Below are 17,415 nucleotides of genomic sequence, written 5' to 3'. Positions count from 1 at the left end.
TCCTTCTTTTGTAGTCATCACCTAATTGGTTTTCATTATGATTCAATGGTCTGTGTATTTCAGAATATCACAGTTTTTATATATGATTAAGAAAATGAATTAACAGTAATTTAACCATCACAAGTATCATAACATAAAAATGACTTACATAAAAAAATAATAAAAAAATAAAATTAAAATTAAAAAAATAGGATCTTGCTGTTGATTTTTTGATACTTTGTCAAGATCTGAGATTTATCTGTCTTAAACATTCCTAGAATCTAGCCCAGTTCCTGGCCACCAATAATGTGAATGTGGTAGAGATAGAGAAAAAAAAGACCAAAAAGGAAGCCTCTTCTGCGGCGATTACAAGGCCTAGCAGGCCACGTGACGGACACTGCTCTTCATCACAGGCCCAGGAAGGAGTTTTACAGATGACTATAAATAACACCTCTTGCACAGCAATAGGATGTGCCAGCCGCGTGCTCAGGTCATAGCAGGGGCTTACCAAGGATATGTTGAATAAAGGAATAAATATACATCAGATAAAAATGATTCTTCCCACGCAGAACTTTGTGCTTTTAGTAAAAACAAAGACAAACCAAAACTTCCTTCCCTTGCAGCAGCTTAAACGTTCGTTGGCTTTCTGGAGTGTGGCTTTGTCTCCAAACAATGCCACTTGTACCCTGCAGAGGCACTGTCAGATGGATGGATTAAAGACAGCAACTTGAGATGTTGTAACTTGGTCCACAAATAGGACTCCCGTGCCATTTTTTTAATCAGTTCTTGATGAACAGATTGGCACGTCCAGGAGGAAAAGGAAGATTACTAAATCAACAGGCCACTGTCCTCAGAACAATCCTTTCTCAGCAATACGTTACTTACATTCTCTCCAAAACAGAATTAACAATCCTAACCACAGCCCAGTCACAGGTAATAAGGTTTAGGAAGTAACCTTTTAATTCAAAATGGCAATTTAAATGCCCAAATATTATTTCTCAATATTTGTTAAGCATTCATTGCCCATGAGGAGGCAAACCACACACATTTCTCTATTAATTATTAAAATATGTGTTTTCTACATTTCCTCTAGGAAATATTATTATTGCTGTTTAATTTACTCTAAGATCACAAAGAATATGGTAGAATCCTACAGTTAATCCCATATCCATCATCCATATTCAAAAAGTATTACAGGACAACAAAAGTAACTTTATAAATCAACTACTAAGATTCCAAACAAATAAACAAACAAACAAACAAAAAACACTTCCCAAATCTTTCTTCTGATAGAATGGAAGGAAAGGTGATTGGGACCGGGAGAGATGTAAGGGTGAAAAAGGCTTCCCTGAGATGGGAGGTCCCTGCAGGATTCTCTGGAAGAATCTAAACATGCCTAATTGCAAGAAACAATATAATTGTTATTCTCTGAACTTGAATGGTCCCAGATTTACGCACCAAGAGCTCTGGCAATGTTAAAGTGGGCTCTAGAACCATTCTCACTGACTCTTAATGCTATTTATAGCCCAAATGATGAGCAAAACAGAGGAAATTTGGAAAAAGACTTCCTAACGCTCCTGCTGTGTCCTCTGTAACGGTTGCTGGGCAGGTGTCCATCCTGTTAGTAACGGTGCTTCCTTCCTGCGGGCTCATGAGCACAATACACCATGAACAGGGATTTACATGAAAGACAGCTGGAGCTGGTTGCCGGGGGAGCTGACGATGTTCCAGATACACTCTATATTAGGGGGATACACCTCTGGGTAGCCGGGGCTGTCGAAGATGCCTTCAGCCATGTGGAAGGTTCCACCACAAGCTGGAAGGAAGGAGAAATAAAACAATGTCAGTGCAAAGATCAACTCAGACACTGTAAGGTCAGGGAGAAAAAGCACCAGCATCATTATAAGTGCACAGGGTATAGTATTTCCATGTCATATCAGAAAAAAAGTGTCCTATACAGATGTCCATAAAGTTCATGTGCAGGTTACTGTGTTAAACTGTTTTAAATTGCACATGCACGCACTTTATGCCTACCCTGGATATAAAGGGAAGAATCTGCAAACTGAAGACCAAGGTCATGCAGCATGATAGATCAGAAGGAATCTCTGCTGTGTCTTCTCTGAAAGCCTTTTCTCCCTGTGAACTAGGACTCTGAGGAATAACAGACTTGTTTGTAATCCTAAAACTGCTGTTTGGCTGACCAGGATTATTGTCAACGCTGGCCTGGAACAGAAGGCAGGGGGTGAGCTTTCCCTCCCAGGGCAGTGCTGCAACCCCTGGTTCTGCGGCTTTTAACTACTGATGAGGAGGAGGCTGGCCGCTGACGTGCAGGGTAAAAAGCCAGTACTTTCCTCCTCTCCCACGTGAGCTGCCTCGACGGGCCGAGAAGAACACAGCTGAGATCATGGGGGTTAGCTAAAAAGACAGCCAAACTGCCACCCAAGTGTGGGGTGCACATGTTCACCCACTGGAGAAGAAGCTAAGGTCAGGCACGGAGGTGACCTCAGGAAACTAGCTCCCGTTCTAGAAGGTAAAGAGTCCCAAACAACACACCGAGGACCTCCCTGTTAACCCACGAGAGCCACTGGCTGTGGGCTCTCACCTGACGATGAGGCGGTGATAACAGCATGGAAGCCACCAGAACTCACTGTAGGGTCAGAGACAAACCTCAGCGTCAGGGCACTGCTGAAGGATGTGATAGGATGGGGCATGGAGCTGCCACAGTAACGGCCTAAATGACGAAGATGAAGACAGGAGAATGAGCAACGACACAGCAGAGGCCACTGTTTCCAGCAAACACAGCTCTGCTAGAATTACAAGACAGCAGAGCAACGAAGCCGAGAAGACCAGGCTGCCCATGTTACTAAGGCACAAGTCCCCAGCACCGCAGGGACCTGTGCAAATCAGTGCGTTAATACTGAAGAGTGAATGTGGGGAAAGTGTGGGTGCTGGAGCCAGACTTGCCACACTCAGCTCTCGGCTCTGTCATCTACGAGCTACAAGACCTGAGGCTACATACCGAAGAGCTCTGTGCCTCAGTTTCCCCACATGAAAAGGGGGACACTGAACATAATAAAACCTATCAGGTCAGACAGTGAAGTCTGTGAATGTATCCTAGAAAAAGTGCTGCATACCTCCCGGTCACCTTCCAAGTGCTCCCCTTGGCCATCTGGTGACCGTAGTGATATTCAGCAGTGAGGTATGCAGCACTTTTTCTAGGATGAGCTTGCGAACTTAATTGACCTGGTATATCCTAGAGGATTGAGTTACTATTTACAAAGTACTCGGAGCAGTACTCAGGTAGTGTTATGTGAGTGTTAAGGGATATGCCCTTATCCTTGGTCAAATGCTTCTTTTCTTACAGTCAAAGAGAGGGGCTGACAGAGTGTTCACTGATTTCCTGCTATTGTCTCGGGCACTGTGCGGGGGATGAGGGACAAAGCAACAAGCTAAACAAAGTCTCTTCTCTGATGGAGCTTGTCTTCCAAGATAGGATGAGACGTTTGTATGACCACACTCCAAAGTCATTCAGTTCATGGAGAAGGCTTAAGCGACCTGATTGTTTTCCTTGAGAACATTTCAGAAACTAGATAGGGGCATGCTTTAATTTTAGTGAGATGTCAACACAAAATGACAGATTTTTAATTCATTAACGTATGGTGTGGATGTGTGCATGTGTGTTTTGCTTCCACTGAGAACAAAGCTAGAAGTCTGCAATTATAAGAGCTATGGTCAAATATTAACAAAACGTTTCTGACAGAATGCTATCGGGTGCTGGAACAGGACTGCATTCTGCTACTACCTAAGTAGTTGCAACTTACACAATTCTTAAAAAATAAACACCAACTACTCACGCCTTTGAACGTAAATAAGCTGAATCCCTTGAACTCCACGTTAAAGCCTGCTTTCTTACCCTCTAATTATCATTACTCATCTGAGGCTGTTCTTCATATTTGTTGGAAACATTCTAACCTTGAATAGCCTCCTATAAATATGTAGGTATATAAATAAAACACAGCCAAGACCATAATTGAGTACCACAGTACCTCGGAGGGGCACATCATCCTGGTCGCCATCCAGAATTTCTACAAAGTCCCATGTACACGTTGTGCTGCCTTCAAGTTCAAAGTGGGTAAAGGAGAGGGTGATGTGATTGACTGTAAGAAAAGAAGAGAGATTATTTAATAAAGTACCAGCAAAGAAAACATACAGGGAGAGAAATTTTACCTCTGATCATTTGAGGTAAAGGTTCTCCAGTAAAGAAGGGAGGAGTGGAAGGTGGCAGATTTATACAAGGGTTGAGGGGATAAGGAGAAGGAGGGGGGCGACTTCTATGCTAAATAGTTTCCTTTGAAAAGTAACACAATAGGTTGGGTGCTCAGGCCTATAAGCCCAGCACTTTAGGAGGTCAAGGCAGGAAGATGGCTTGAGACCAAGAGTTCAAGACCAGCCTGGGCAAAATATGAAGACTTGGCCTCTTAAAATAAAAGAAAGTAAAATAAAATAGATGTTTTTAAAAGTGTGTGTGGAATCTGAAATGCTGGCAGTGGTCACCAAGTGGACTCCTGGGGAGGTTCATTCCAGACACTATAGGGAATGTTTTGTTGAAAAATGTACAGAAGAACCTCTATAGTTGACCACCTCCCTACACTGACCTACTTTTCAGAGACCGGACATGTCAATACAGTTGACCTAGTTCCTTACGTTGACCACCTCCATAAGTCTACCCGTTTGTTCCAGTCCCTTGGGTTCTCTACTGACAGAGGTTCAACTACAGTCTTCCCACATCTTTATGTCAGCCATGGCCGTGTTCCTCTCATACTCAGTTTTCTCAGTGGAATATTTCCTTTAATTCTGATTCTTTACATAGGCTTGTAAATAAGACAGACTTTTCTCTGTAGCACTCACATTTTTGCAGACGCAGTTTTATTTGAAGGCCAGGGCTAGCGCCCTAGAGGTTCTGAGTCATTTATCAGGAAGCTTTGAATTTCTTGTAGAACAGTGAGTGCCTGGGTACATTTTCCTTTTGTTGTTCTCATCTGCAGAATCGGATCTTTTCTGGTTGCTGTTCTTAAACCCCTGAGATCTTTCATCTAAATGCTTCACAACTCATTAGAAAATAATCCTTGGGCACAAAATAGCTCTGCTCATGGCAGGGGGCTTCTTTATCTTTGGTTCAGTTTCTGCTGTTCTTGGGGCTCTACCTCCCAGTCTGCGGTTGGCTAAGGATTACATCACCAGCCTCACCTCTTGCCCTGTCAACAGAGATACTATCACTGTGTTAACTCTTAACATTCCTAGAAGTGCCAGACAATACCGAAGCCAAACTCTTTGTTTTGTTAGATTATTTTGACCAATGGCCCAATTAACTTAAATGACTTGGCTACTTTCACACACGTTATTAATTACAGAGGGGAGTTAAGAACTTAATGCCTTTCCCACATTACGCCTGAAAATTTATTTTCCTGAAAACATCAAAAGAGGGCAGGGCTCATGTAAACAGGATTCATAGTAGCTACCTCCCCAAGTCATCACCCTCTTTTTGTTCTTTCTATTGTAACCTTGAGGGTCCTTTCAGCCACACTGCTACTGGGCCAAAAAATAAGATTCTAAGAATTGCAAAAAGCAAATAAAGTAATGGCTTATGAGATGTGCTTTCAGGCCAGGGCTGGGATTTTTTATATACATGCATGGCAGGGGGTAACATGTTGTAGAATTAATTTCCACTTTGATTGACAGGCTCGTAGCATTGCATCCCTGAACTGTCGAATTCTTATTTCTCCGGTCTATGGTTCTTGGTGTTCATCTATTCATTCAACAACAGTTTTGATCATCTACTGCACCATGACATACATGTGAAAACTATTTATCTATTAGTTTTGCTCACCCCTAATCTCACATGACTGTCAGTATAGTAAGGTTATAGGTGTGTCACACTGTTTTTCTTTTTAATCCTTTGCTAGGCCTTGAAACCAAAAAAAAAAGAAAGAAAAGTTGTTTTTTTTTCTTTTAAATTAAGAAGAAACTGTAAGTATTACTTCCCTATCAAATTAGGAAATGCTTGTTCTCGTGCATATCAGGAATTGGGACTTCCAAAAGGAGAAGAGGAAGGCCACCAATTGTTATCCATGAAAAGATAAGAACATTACTCATGCCCAAACTTTCCCACAGACGCCATCTGTACTGGGCTCCTTTTCTTTTTGATCTTTGTTACTCACATGGGGGTTGAGCTTGAAGGATCCAGCTGCAGTTCTGATTGTGTGGGTACTTGGCGGGGAACAATGGAGAGGAAACGGTACCAAAAGAACCGATGAGGATGTGGCCTCCACAGACTGGGGAACACAGAAACACATGCATGTCATGTAATTTTGGTTTCTGCTGAACCGTACCAAGCAATTATTTGAGGAATGAAGACATAAATGAGTTTTTTTCTTATCTCTAAAATGTATGCTAAGGAAGTTGTCTGCTAAGGAAGATGTACACAAACCAGGAGAAAATGGGAACATACGTCACATTTATCACAGTATTCTTCAATTACAGAAAGCAGGGGAGTGGCAAAACACAATGGATTCAAGGACTATGAATTCCCTGAATCATTTAAATAAAATTCTGGCATTGATTCATTTACTTTCCCCACTCATAAATTACAGGCTTGGAGATAATCTATTTATCCATGACTTCTTTTTATCAAGAAAAGAAGAATATAAAAACATATTCATCCCAACTCACTTATCTAGCATTTATCCAAAGCTTTACACTACAAGGAGGATACAAATTGCAAGACTTGCTTGTCATGTAGTTGGATTTGAACCCCCAGAAGCAGTTGTTCCCCTCATTTCTGAATCCTGCCATTGTTCAACTGAGGAACCACTGTTGTTTCCCACTGTTTTTGTTCAATGAAAGTTTCAATTGAACAAGACTTCATAAGGATGATTGCATATTATCAGAGAAGTGCAAAGCTCAAAGGGAGCTCAGAAGAGGGAGAGTCCATCACTGTTGGAGGGAATACATGGAGGCTTACAAAGCAGGCAGCAGAGGGGGAAGGAGGGAGCAGAGGGGGAAGGAGGGGATCCTATGGAAGGACAGCCTGAGCAAGGATGCAGAGGGGGTAAGGGCTGCATCCTGGACAGATCAGAGCAGGTTCTTTGCCCTTGGTTAACATTTGGAGGGGCTTGGGCTTATTCTCCAGGTTGTGTGGCGACAGGACTGACATTGGAGCATTCAATGACACAATCAGGGTATGACTTTTGCAAGTGACTTTGAAGGAAGATGGAGCAAAGGTGGGTGAGTTTGGGGAAGCTGTTATAATAGTCCTAATAAGAGCTAATGGGGACTTTTTATTAGGAAGCATCACAGAAGTGAATAATTTCATGTAAAAATGTATATAAGACATATGTTAATACAATATATATTAATACTATATATTAATACAATATATACTATATAATACGATATATATTATATATTCTGCCTTACTCCAAAGTCTACAGTGTGTCACCTTTGGAAGACCAGACACTGTCTGCCTCTAGAGCTCTTTACTGAAGAACACAAGAAAATTAACTAAAATAGACATAACAACTAAACAGACTAAACTTATTTGAAGTGAATGACCTGAGTTATCCGAATACGAATCATGGCTGTACTGAAGCCAACTAACATCCCCTCCCACTGGGGTTTCTTCTGTCTCTGACAGTGGGATAAAGGGTTAATCTCTGAGAAGGACCAGATAAGAGGCAGTGGGTGAAAAGGTCTTAGAATAGCAGTGACTTAAGAACAAAAACAGTGGGAAACAACAGTGACTCCTCAGGTGGACAATGGCAGGACTCACAAATGAGGGAAACAAATGCTTCTGGGGGTCCCAATCTGCCTCCATGACAAGCAAGTCTCACGGTTTCTAGTGGCGTATCTTCCTTATGGTGTAAAGCCTCAGATAAATGCTAGATAAATTAATTCGGATGAAAATGCTTTTATACTGTCTTAGTATTACAGGCACTTTTCAATTATTATTCTGAAAACTAGTTTGAGAGATATAGATGAAAGGATGTCCGTATCATCTAAGTTAGACAAAGATGGTGTTACAAATGTCTGTAGTTGGCATCATTATAGATCATAGTTCCTTTGTTCTGTTTAAATTTTTGCATGGAAAGTAGAAAACTGTGATCCATTTCTGAGCACTGGTCTTGTTTCTATCATAGCAGCAGGAAGAGCACTGCTGAGTATTTCTCCTATGCCCAGGGAGACCCACAGATACTTGCCTTGCTTGAATTGGGCTCGGAAGCCCCTGCTCCGTCTGGAAGGGCCAGACAGAAATCTCACAAAGAGGCTGTCTCCTGAAGAGGTGATGGGGTTGGCCAGCTGCTGCCTTCCACATGTCTTGGCGAGGCGGGCGGTTGCAGAGCTTACACCATCATATGCCTTCAAGAAAGATGACAGAGAAAACCGTGGTTCAGAACTTCAGATTTACATTTAGAAGGCCCACATTCCATGGACTCCCTGCACATTGATGAGCTAGTAGGAAGCCACACATTTGCTGCCTTTATTTTATTATCTTACCCCACAGTGCCATGGGAGTATCTGACTCTTTGGGTGTTTCTAGGGACATCTATATGAATTTCAGTAGAAGTTTCTCTGCCAGGAGGAGATTCTCTTAGATCTCTGGATGTCTTTATAAATGCTGTCCCTTCCACAACTCTCCTCCTTCCTCTGACCCCAGAGTAGTCAGGTCATAGGCAATGCCCAGGACCGTGTGCTGAGGTTGTTTGATGGAAGAATGAATACATGAGCAGATAGATGAGAAATAGTAATGAGTAACCATCCATTGTTAGAGCCCCAACATCTCCCAACATCTTTTGGAACTTCTGTTCTTCATAGGGCAATGGTCAAGAATGAAGAGAACTAGTAGAGTTCTCCAAAATGGTATGAGGGATATGAGGCTGGATTAAGAAATTATCTCATTATTTTTTAATAAAAGGCACTGGGTTCTGTCTTGCCAGTATCATGCTGGGACTTAGCAGAACCTCCACACACCCAGTGGGATAGAGTTTACATCACATATGCCTGAAACCTCTGTATCAGTTTGTGAAGTTGACACTTACTCATTTGCTCAGAACTCCAAGCCTATAATGAATACTTTTCTGTAAACTGGGAGGAAATGAATTCTTTTTCTTCAGATGATAGTAATAATAGCTACTATTCATTAAGTGATCACCTTGGACCAGAAACTCGATTCAGCCCTTTACATATTCTGCCCCATTCTTTCCTCCCAGACTTCTCTCCATTTTCAAAGAGGACCACAGAGGCACAGAGAGCCCAAGGAGTGTGTCCAAGTCACACAATTTCTAAGAGGGCTCAAGTCACTTTGAACTAGATGGCTATGTGCTAGAGTCTAGGATTGAAACTGTTTTGTTTAGTGTTAAGACCTCAATTGAGGAGGATAGATGCATCAACCTGCCAATCACCAGGGGGAGACGGAAAGCATGAAGTTAAAGCAGGGCTGCTTCATCCAACATAAATTACCACTTATAAGTCATAAGAAAATCTTGGAAAAAAATAGAAAGTTCAGAGATTTAATGCAGAGAAGGTACTCACAAGCAACATTAAATATTTAGTAATGATTACAATCAGGGTTCTCTTTAGCACATTAAGTATGATTGGGAGGCTATTCTCGGTTTAATTCACAAGCATGTGAATCAAATATGAATAGGATTTTTAACTTGCTAAAGGGGCGGAAGTTAAAGTTTTTATAATAATCTATTAAAATAAATGTAGTTCTGTTCTGCAGCTGTACTTCCTTCATTCTTCTGTTTTTCTCTTTCTTTATTTTTTCATTAATGTTTTATTTACTTGAATTTTTTTAAAAACTATAATATTTTGTAAAGACAGGGTCTCACTATGTTACCCAGGCTGGTCTCGAACGCCTGACCTTAAGTGATCCTCCCATCTTTGCCTCCCAAAGTGCTGGGATTATAGGTGTGAGCCACCAAACCCGACCCTCATGTTCAAATTTTAAGTCTATATATCAAATAAATGAAATCTTTTTTTCTTTTTTTTGAGACAGATTCTCACCACGTCACCCTCAATAGAGTGCTGTAACGTCACAACTCACTGCAACCTCAAATTCTTTGGCTTTAAACAATTCTCTTGCCTCAGTCTCCCAAGTAGCTGGGACTACAGGTGCCCACCACAATGTCCAGCTATTGTTTTGTTGTAGTTGTCATTGTTGTTTAATGGGCCTGGGACGGGTTTGAACCTGCCAGCCCCGGTATATGTGGCTGGCACCCTAACCACTGAGCTATGGAAAAAATACATAGGAAAAAATAAAGGAATGATTCCAATCACTTCCTTTAATACTCTGAACACCATAAACATTAGGCACAACAACATATAAACCAACAATACAAAACCACTTACTACACTTGTACTTTAGTGTGCTCTCAAATATCACCACCATTGGTTTAATACAAGTATTTATTATCTCCGCACTTGGTATACCTTCCTGTTATACCTGTTAGAGGTGTATCATCCCAGCTTTTAGTAACATTCTATTGGTATTTTTGTGGTTTCAATATCAAAGGATAAAGCATGCCCTCTTAGAACATCCCGAGTTACAGTGTCTGGGGAACATACCAATTGACTCTTAAAGCACAAAAACAGTTGCTTCTCTCAATATTAATTGGGTATTTGTTTAAAATAGCATTTCTGAATTCTTTTTTTCATTTTTATAAAAGCAGTTTAATGTTAAATTTTATTAATGTATGTGGTTTATATTTATTTATTATTTTGTTTTTAGTTGGCACATAGTTGAACATTTATGGGGTACAGTGTGATGTTTTAACACATGTAAATACTGTGTACTGGTGAAATCATGGTATTGAGGTCATCCATCACCACAAACACTCATCACTTATTTGTGATAAGGACATTCAGAATCCTCTTGTTTAGTTATTTTGAAATATACACCATAACATGGTTATGTGCTATGGAACACCAGACCTCATTCACTTTACCTATCTATAACTTCAGGTGCCCGCCACAATGTCCAGCTATTTTTACCCTTTGATAAATCTTTCCCCACTCTCCTCCCTAGCTACCTTCCCCAGCCTCTGGTAACCACTATTCTCCTCTGTACTTCTATGAGATCATGTTTTTCATATTCCACAGACCCCTGATGTCATGCAATATTTGTCTTTTAGTGACAGGCATATTTCACTTAACATAATGTCCACCAGGTTCATCCACGTCCCTGCAAATGATAGAATTTATTTCTTTCATAAAGCTGAATAACATTCCATCGGGTCTTAGTGCCACAGTTTTTTCTCCATTTGTCCGTTGAGGAGGGTGTTTCAATGGCCAATAGGTAGGTGAAAAAATGCTCAACATCACTAATCAGGGAAATGCAAATCAGCGAGATAGTACTTCACCCCAATCACGAATTTGGTGCAACCATTATGGAAAAACAATAGGGAAGTTCCAAAAAAAATTAAAAATAGAACTACTATATGATCCAGCAATCTCACTACTGGGGTATTTATCCAAAGAAATGAAATCAGTACGCTGACGAGGGCTGCACTCCCATGTTTATTCACAAAAGCCAAGATAACACAATTAACTGAAGTGTTCAGCATGTTTTAGTTTCTTAAACTCTAGTGGAACACTGGGTTCTATTAAATTTATAGATTATCCTCCTAAAAATCATTAGAGGATTTTTACAAGTCTATAGATTAATAAAGCAAGACTCTTCTAATCTTGCTTATTTCACCCAAAATTCAGAGGTCCACGGAGTAAGTAGAGATTGTTTTTCTACTAATAAGCCCTTTCTAAGAGCTTGTTTTTAGTCTGAGTAATAGCAGTCCTCTCAAGGGATAGAAGGAAACAAGAATAAATCACAAATATAAACTGACAAATTAAAGCTAGAAACTCCAGAAAAATCATATGAATGAGCCATTTCTTTGCGGATCCCTTGAAAGGGGAGCATCTTCTGGGAGGCTCCCAGGCTTCCCAGTGTGGTTCCATTCCCTGAGATCCTGGAATTACAAGACCTCTGCTAAAATTCATCTGGCCAGAGCATTGCTTCACAAGGAGTGAATCCAAAGTAGAAGATTTCCAAAGATCCTGGCATTAAAATTCTATACCAGTGACACCCCAGATAATGATGAGCATGTTGTAATTTTGTAAGCTGCATCACACACACACATCCTAACCTAGTCCTCAGTGCTATGTAATTCCTTTTAGTAGGACAAGTATACAAGCTATTAAATCACTGTCTTATCTGATGTAACCTGGTAATACATCCACGTTGACATAGGTAGTGAGTGGCAGAGTCTTCTCTCTTCAAATTCTACGTCTCCCATGCTACTTCCCTTTAAAATGCTCATGATGTGTCCATTTTGTGCTGTTGTGATGCCTGAGACTGGGTAATTTGTAAAGAGCAGAAATTTATTTCTCATAGTTACGGTGCCAGGGAGGTCCAAGATAAAGGTGCCAGCTGGTTAGGACCAAGTCCCTCTGCTTCCAAGATGATGCCTTGAGTGCTACATCTTTCCCAAGGGAAGTGCTCCATGCCCTCAGGTCCCAGAAGTGCGGAAGAGAAAGAACAGCCTCCTGCAAGCTCTTTTGATAGTGGTTTAACCCACTCATGAGGCCAATCTCCTAATACTGCTGCCCTGGGGACTAAGTCCCCAACACACAAATCTTGGCAGAAACACATTCAAACCATAGCATGATAGTTATTAAGTTTTATGTACCTAATTGGTATTTTATGAAATTTCAAAACCTTAGGCTATCAAGGAGGCAGACTTTTTCTTTCTTAACAGAGTGTGAAATATCGATCCTGTTATTTATAAGTGTTCTTAACACTTATAATATCAAATCAATACTCTCACATTTAAAGTTTTAATTTACAAAATTAGAAAAGCATTGCGAGAAAGAAAATATTAGAAACCTTCCTCCTTTGTATTTAAAATTCTAAAGTCATGAGAATTATCGATATTCATTTTCCTTTACTTCATCTAGTTCCCCAGGCAAGGGGAGGAAATTATATTACTATTGGATACACGTTCAATATTTGAATATAACGTGTGTAATTCTTATGTCTACTGCCAAGAGTTTTATAGGAATTGATTTTCTGATCGTTACTTAAGTGGTAAAAGTCAGAACAATATACAAACAAAATAAAACTTTGTACATCTCAAGTAATTCATTTCTAGATGACACCAATAAAATGGGTTTTGAAACTGAACAAAAGAAAAAGTAGCCACCATGCTCAGGAGAATTCCAGCTCTACATGCTCTTAAAACAGAGGCTGAGCTGGTGAGGTAGTAATCTCATTTCTACAGAAAGTTAATCAGTCTTTTTAGGAAGTGTCCAGAGTTTTGTAAAATTTTGAGATAGTAGCACATACATTCAAAATACATAGCAAAACGTAACTTTGTCACATAAAAAATAGGAGAATTTTTTTAAAAGTTACAGAGCCTGGCACAGAATAGAGATGAGTGTTTGATGTACAAATGAATAAACGATTAGCAGTGATGACAGTTTATGGCCTTTATAGTTCTAATGGTCTCTAGGAATTCAGGACTAAGCTTGAGGATAAACCAGAGTTTTAACAAAGCTTATTTCTGTGACACCAAGGTGGGAGAATGACTTGAAGCCAGGAGTTTGAGACTACCCTGCCGACAGAGTGAGACTCCTATCTCTACAAAAGGCTAAAAAACTAGCCAGGTGTTGTAGAGCATGCCTGGAGTCCTAGTTACTTGGGGAGACTAAGGAGGGAGGATCACTTGAGCCCAGGAGTTGGAGGCTGTAGTGATCTATGATCACACCACTGCAATGTAGCCCAGGCAACAGAGTGAGACTTTGTCTCTGAAAAAAAAAAAAAAGTGGAGCAGATGGTATTACCTAAGTGCACAGTAGACACAGTCATGGGTACGAGGCTATGCGCTGTGGCAAAGAAGTCCCTGAGGAATGCTTTCTGAATAGGCTTTCTACATGCTGGGCCCAAGGGGAATGGAGAGGTCCCATCACAGGGCACCACCAACATCATGTACGCAGCCCCCAGATGCCTTCCACCAGAAGTGAGAAGGGAGTGGTGGAAGGTGGGTGGAAGGCACCTGGCCCATCCTCAAGGCCCAGAGTTTTCTCAGCACAGGACAGACAGATGATGCTTTCAGGGCCCCTCCACACCCTGAGCTCTAGCCAGAAGTGAGAACCAAGCAAAAAGTTTATGAATTTTCATACTTGATACTTCGATACCTTGAGGAGATTTGGATAAATGTCAACTATTTCTATGGTTTGCACATGTCAACCTTGTCACATGTCAAGTGACATGGGAGGAAAGCCCTTGCAGTGAGGGACAAGTCTCACCTCCTCGTGACATTTACAATACTGGAGGCCGATGGTCAGAATCCTAAGAATAGGAATTGGAGAAAATAGAGGATTCAAGGAAAGGGAACCTCTTACCTTCCTGCATACACACTGGTGACAAAAATACTTATCATAAAAAAAAATACTTATCATTTAAGAGTATGTATTAGTTCCTTTTAAGAGGACAAAACAGCATTTATTTTGTAAAACACCTTCATAGGCTCTCAAAACATGAGCATCTTCTTTTATGTTGTTGGGAACAAGTTGGCCCCTTGTCTTTGCTTCCTAATCTGTAAAATGGAGTTGTTATGAGTATATAGTTCATATTTTTAATGAAAATTCAATGAGTTAAAAGATCTAAGTTCTCAGGAGAGTTGCTACCACATACTAAGTACACAGTAGACCTTAGCCTCTACTATTGCAGTGGGACAGAGAGATAGCTAAATTGTTGTCTAAGAAATGAGGTGGGAAAGTGGAAGTTTATAGAGGCAAAAAAGAAAATAGGACCAACAGGGGGTTCTCCAGCAATATGGATAGGTAGGAGCAGGATAAATAATCAATGAAAATTCCCCACTGAGATATTGTGGGCATGGGGGTAGCAGGCAACTCCTGACACGGTCCAGTGATTCTCAACTCCTGGGATTTGTGCCTTTGTGCAGTGTCCTTCCCTGGCACCTGGGATAGACCGAATGGCTTGTGTAGAATACAGCAGAAATGATAGGACGTTGTTGCCCTGGTGGTGACTTCCATCCTGCTCGCACCTTCTCTCCCTGGACTCTCTCACGCTCTGCTGCTTGCTCTGCTGAAGCAGGCAGCCATGTTTTGAGATACTCTGTGGAGAGGTCTGCATGGCAAGAAGTCCTTGGAGGCCTCTAGCCAACAGCCTACAAGGGACTGAATCCTGCCAGCAGCTGCCTGAGTGAGGAAGGACTCAGCTGAGCTGCTCTTGCAGTCCTGACCCACAGAGGGGCAATTTGTTACACAGCAATGGAGAACTATGTAAATCAGGGTGTGTGAAGTGAAGGACCGAGGACAGAATAAACAGAGGCTTCCTAAGAACAAGGCTGTCTAATACTGCATTTAAGTCAACTGCTGAGCTGCTTTTGGCAGTAGCCACCTGCCGGTGCCTGCAGTATTTACCCAAAGACTCCTACACAGAAAGCTGTCAAGTGTGTAGTATCCTGGAGAAATCAAGAAAGGGGGCATACATTCCAAGTTTCTCATAACAAGAAGTGGAGATAAAGGCAAGAGCCATGAGAGGCGAAAATGAGGGCTTGGAATGTTAACAACGGAAAGAGATGGAAATCTGAGTAATCAGAGTAATCAGCAAAACACAAGGCACCTCCCCTCTGTCCTCAGCTCCCCACTCCAAAAATACCTGAAAAGATGACAGGGAATTGATGGGCTTTTCTACACCTCCACATTCCCCTCTTCTGGAGTAGTCAACTGTGTCACACTCTACCGAAGGGGCCAAATAGTCTCATTGCACTTGGTGACCTGGAGGTGGACGAATGTCTAAGGGCCGCTGTTCGTGGAATGATGAGGTGGAAGCTGACTGAGTGGGCTGAGTTGGGAGTGTCAAGGGAGGAAGTGGAGAAAGTGGGCGGCCTTTGCTTTCCTTCCATCTTTGTCTATCCCAGGGTGGGGGAGAGGGGTGACGTGCCAGTTACACTTGGGGAATTCTACCATTTTTTTCTTTGTTTCTTCCTTAGTTTCTTCATTTCTTACTTCTTTGGAAAGTAAAGCCATCACAAATTGTTCAAGAAATTACAACATCCACTAATGTCCCAGGTTGAGTTTGGGATGATGAAGTATCCAGTCTACCTCAGGAACGTGTCTTGGTCCCTTGGTGGGGGGTAGGTGTGGGGTGCTATGACAGAATACCACAGGCTGGGGGCTGATAGACAACAAACATTTATTTCTCATACTTCTAGGGGCTGGGAAGTCTAAGGCCAAGGTGGTGTCTGTGAGGGCCTGCTTCCTCCACAGACTGATGGCCTCTTGCTGTGAAGAAGGATGGGGCGAGGCCACTCTCTGGAAATTCTTTTCCGAGGGCACTAACCCCATGAATGAACACACCACCCTCAAGACCTAGTAACTCCCAAGGCCCCAGCTTCTAATACCATGCCTTGAGGATTTGGAGTTTTAAACATGAATTTAGGAAAACACAAATGTCAGACCATACAGAAGGACAATGATTAAAAGAAGTCTTTGTGCTCCTCTTCAAACTCCTTCCCTAGCACACGTGATCTGCTCCTCAGCACAGCTTTACACCTACTCAGAAAGTAGAGCCCGAGTGGATGTGGTGTCCACGCCCAACTCAACGCACATTGTTCAACTCCTTGCATCTGCTCAGCCTGAACTTCAAGGTTACGTCCAGGATCCAGCCCATCTGATGCTTCCCATTTGACCAACTAAGACCCTGAGGAAGGAACATTGATCTGGAAGTCAGGACACCTGGGCATGAGTCCTGCATCTTCTGGGGCTATTTCTTGGTTCTTGCTGAAGGAAGAATGTTTAGAAGGTTCCTGGTATCACATTAGAAATCTAAAAAATGGGGGTAGGTAATTCCTCCTTGTTGCCTCAAAAGGTAATTGGGAAGATGAAATAAGACAGTATATGGAACTTTTTGTGAACCTTGTGATTACAGATAGGAGGGTGTTTTCCTCACTGCATTGTAGAAGTTCTCATATGTGCATTTTTAACAGCATTTGGCAACATACAGAAAATTAAAAGCTAGTGATTTCATTTCTATGTGTCTATGCTAGAGGTTACATACAGATAAATCTATAAGAATATTAAGGGGGAAAGGTTGCAATAGCAAAATATTGGAAGCTACTTGAGTGCCATTTACAGCCGTATGAGTAGATGCCTTGTTGGAAGATTGTGGAGTGGCCAAAAAGATGTATTAGATCGGAATGCATTGCAACGTAGCAAAATGTTAGAAATAGAAGGTTGGGTGAAAAAAGAAAGAAGGATACACAAATGCAACATTGTATACAGAAAGCTTTTTTTTTTTTTTTTTTTTTTTTGTAGTGACAGAGTCTCTCTTTACTGCCCTCAGTAGAGTGCCAT

General features: G+C 41.4%; 1 protein-coding gene across 1 annotated transcript in view; it reads right to left on the bottom strand.

Annotated features, from left to right (window-relative positions):
* Positions 1-17,415, bottom strand: part of CUBN (cubilin) — a 264,166-nt gene that overhangs the window by 101,898 nt on the left and 144,853 nt on the right. The window contains exons 32-36 of the mRNA XM_053572936.1: positions 8,235-8,394; positions 6,198-6,311; positions 4,026-4,136; positions 2,582-2,710; positions 1,663-1,795 (exon numbers count right to left, since the gene is read on the bottom strand). Coding sequence (XP_053428911.1) covers positions 1,663-1,795; positions 2,582-2,710; positions 4,026-4,136; positions 6,198-6,311; positions 8,235-8,394 — 647 coding nt within the window. The remainder of the gene's footprint in view (positions 1-1,662; positions 1,796-2,581; positions 2,711-4,025; positions 4,137-6,197; positions 6,312-8,234; positions 8,395-17,415) is intronic.

The sequence above is a fragment of the Nycticebus coucang genome, chromosome 20, assembly GCF_027406575.1.
Source record: "Nycticebus coucang isolate mNycCou1 chromosome 20, mNycCou1.pri, whole genome shotgun sequence".
Taxonomy (NCBI): Eukaryota; Metazoa; Chordata; class Mammalia; order Primates; family Lorisidae; genus Nycticebus; species Nycticebus coucang.
This window is presented reverse-complemented; position numbering and strand designations above follow the sequence as displayed.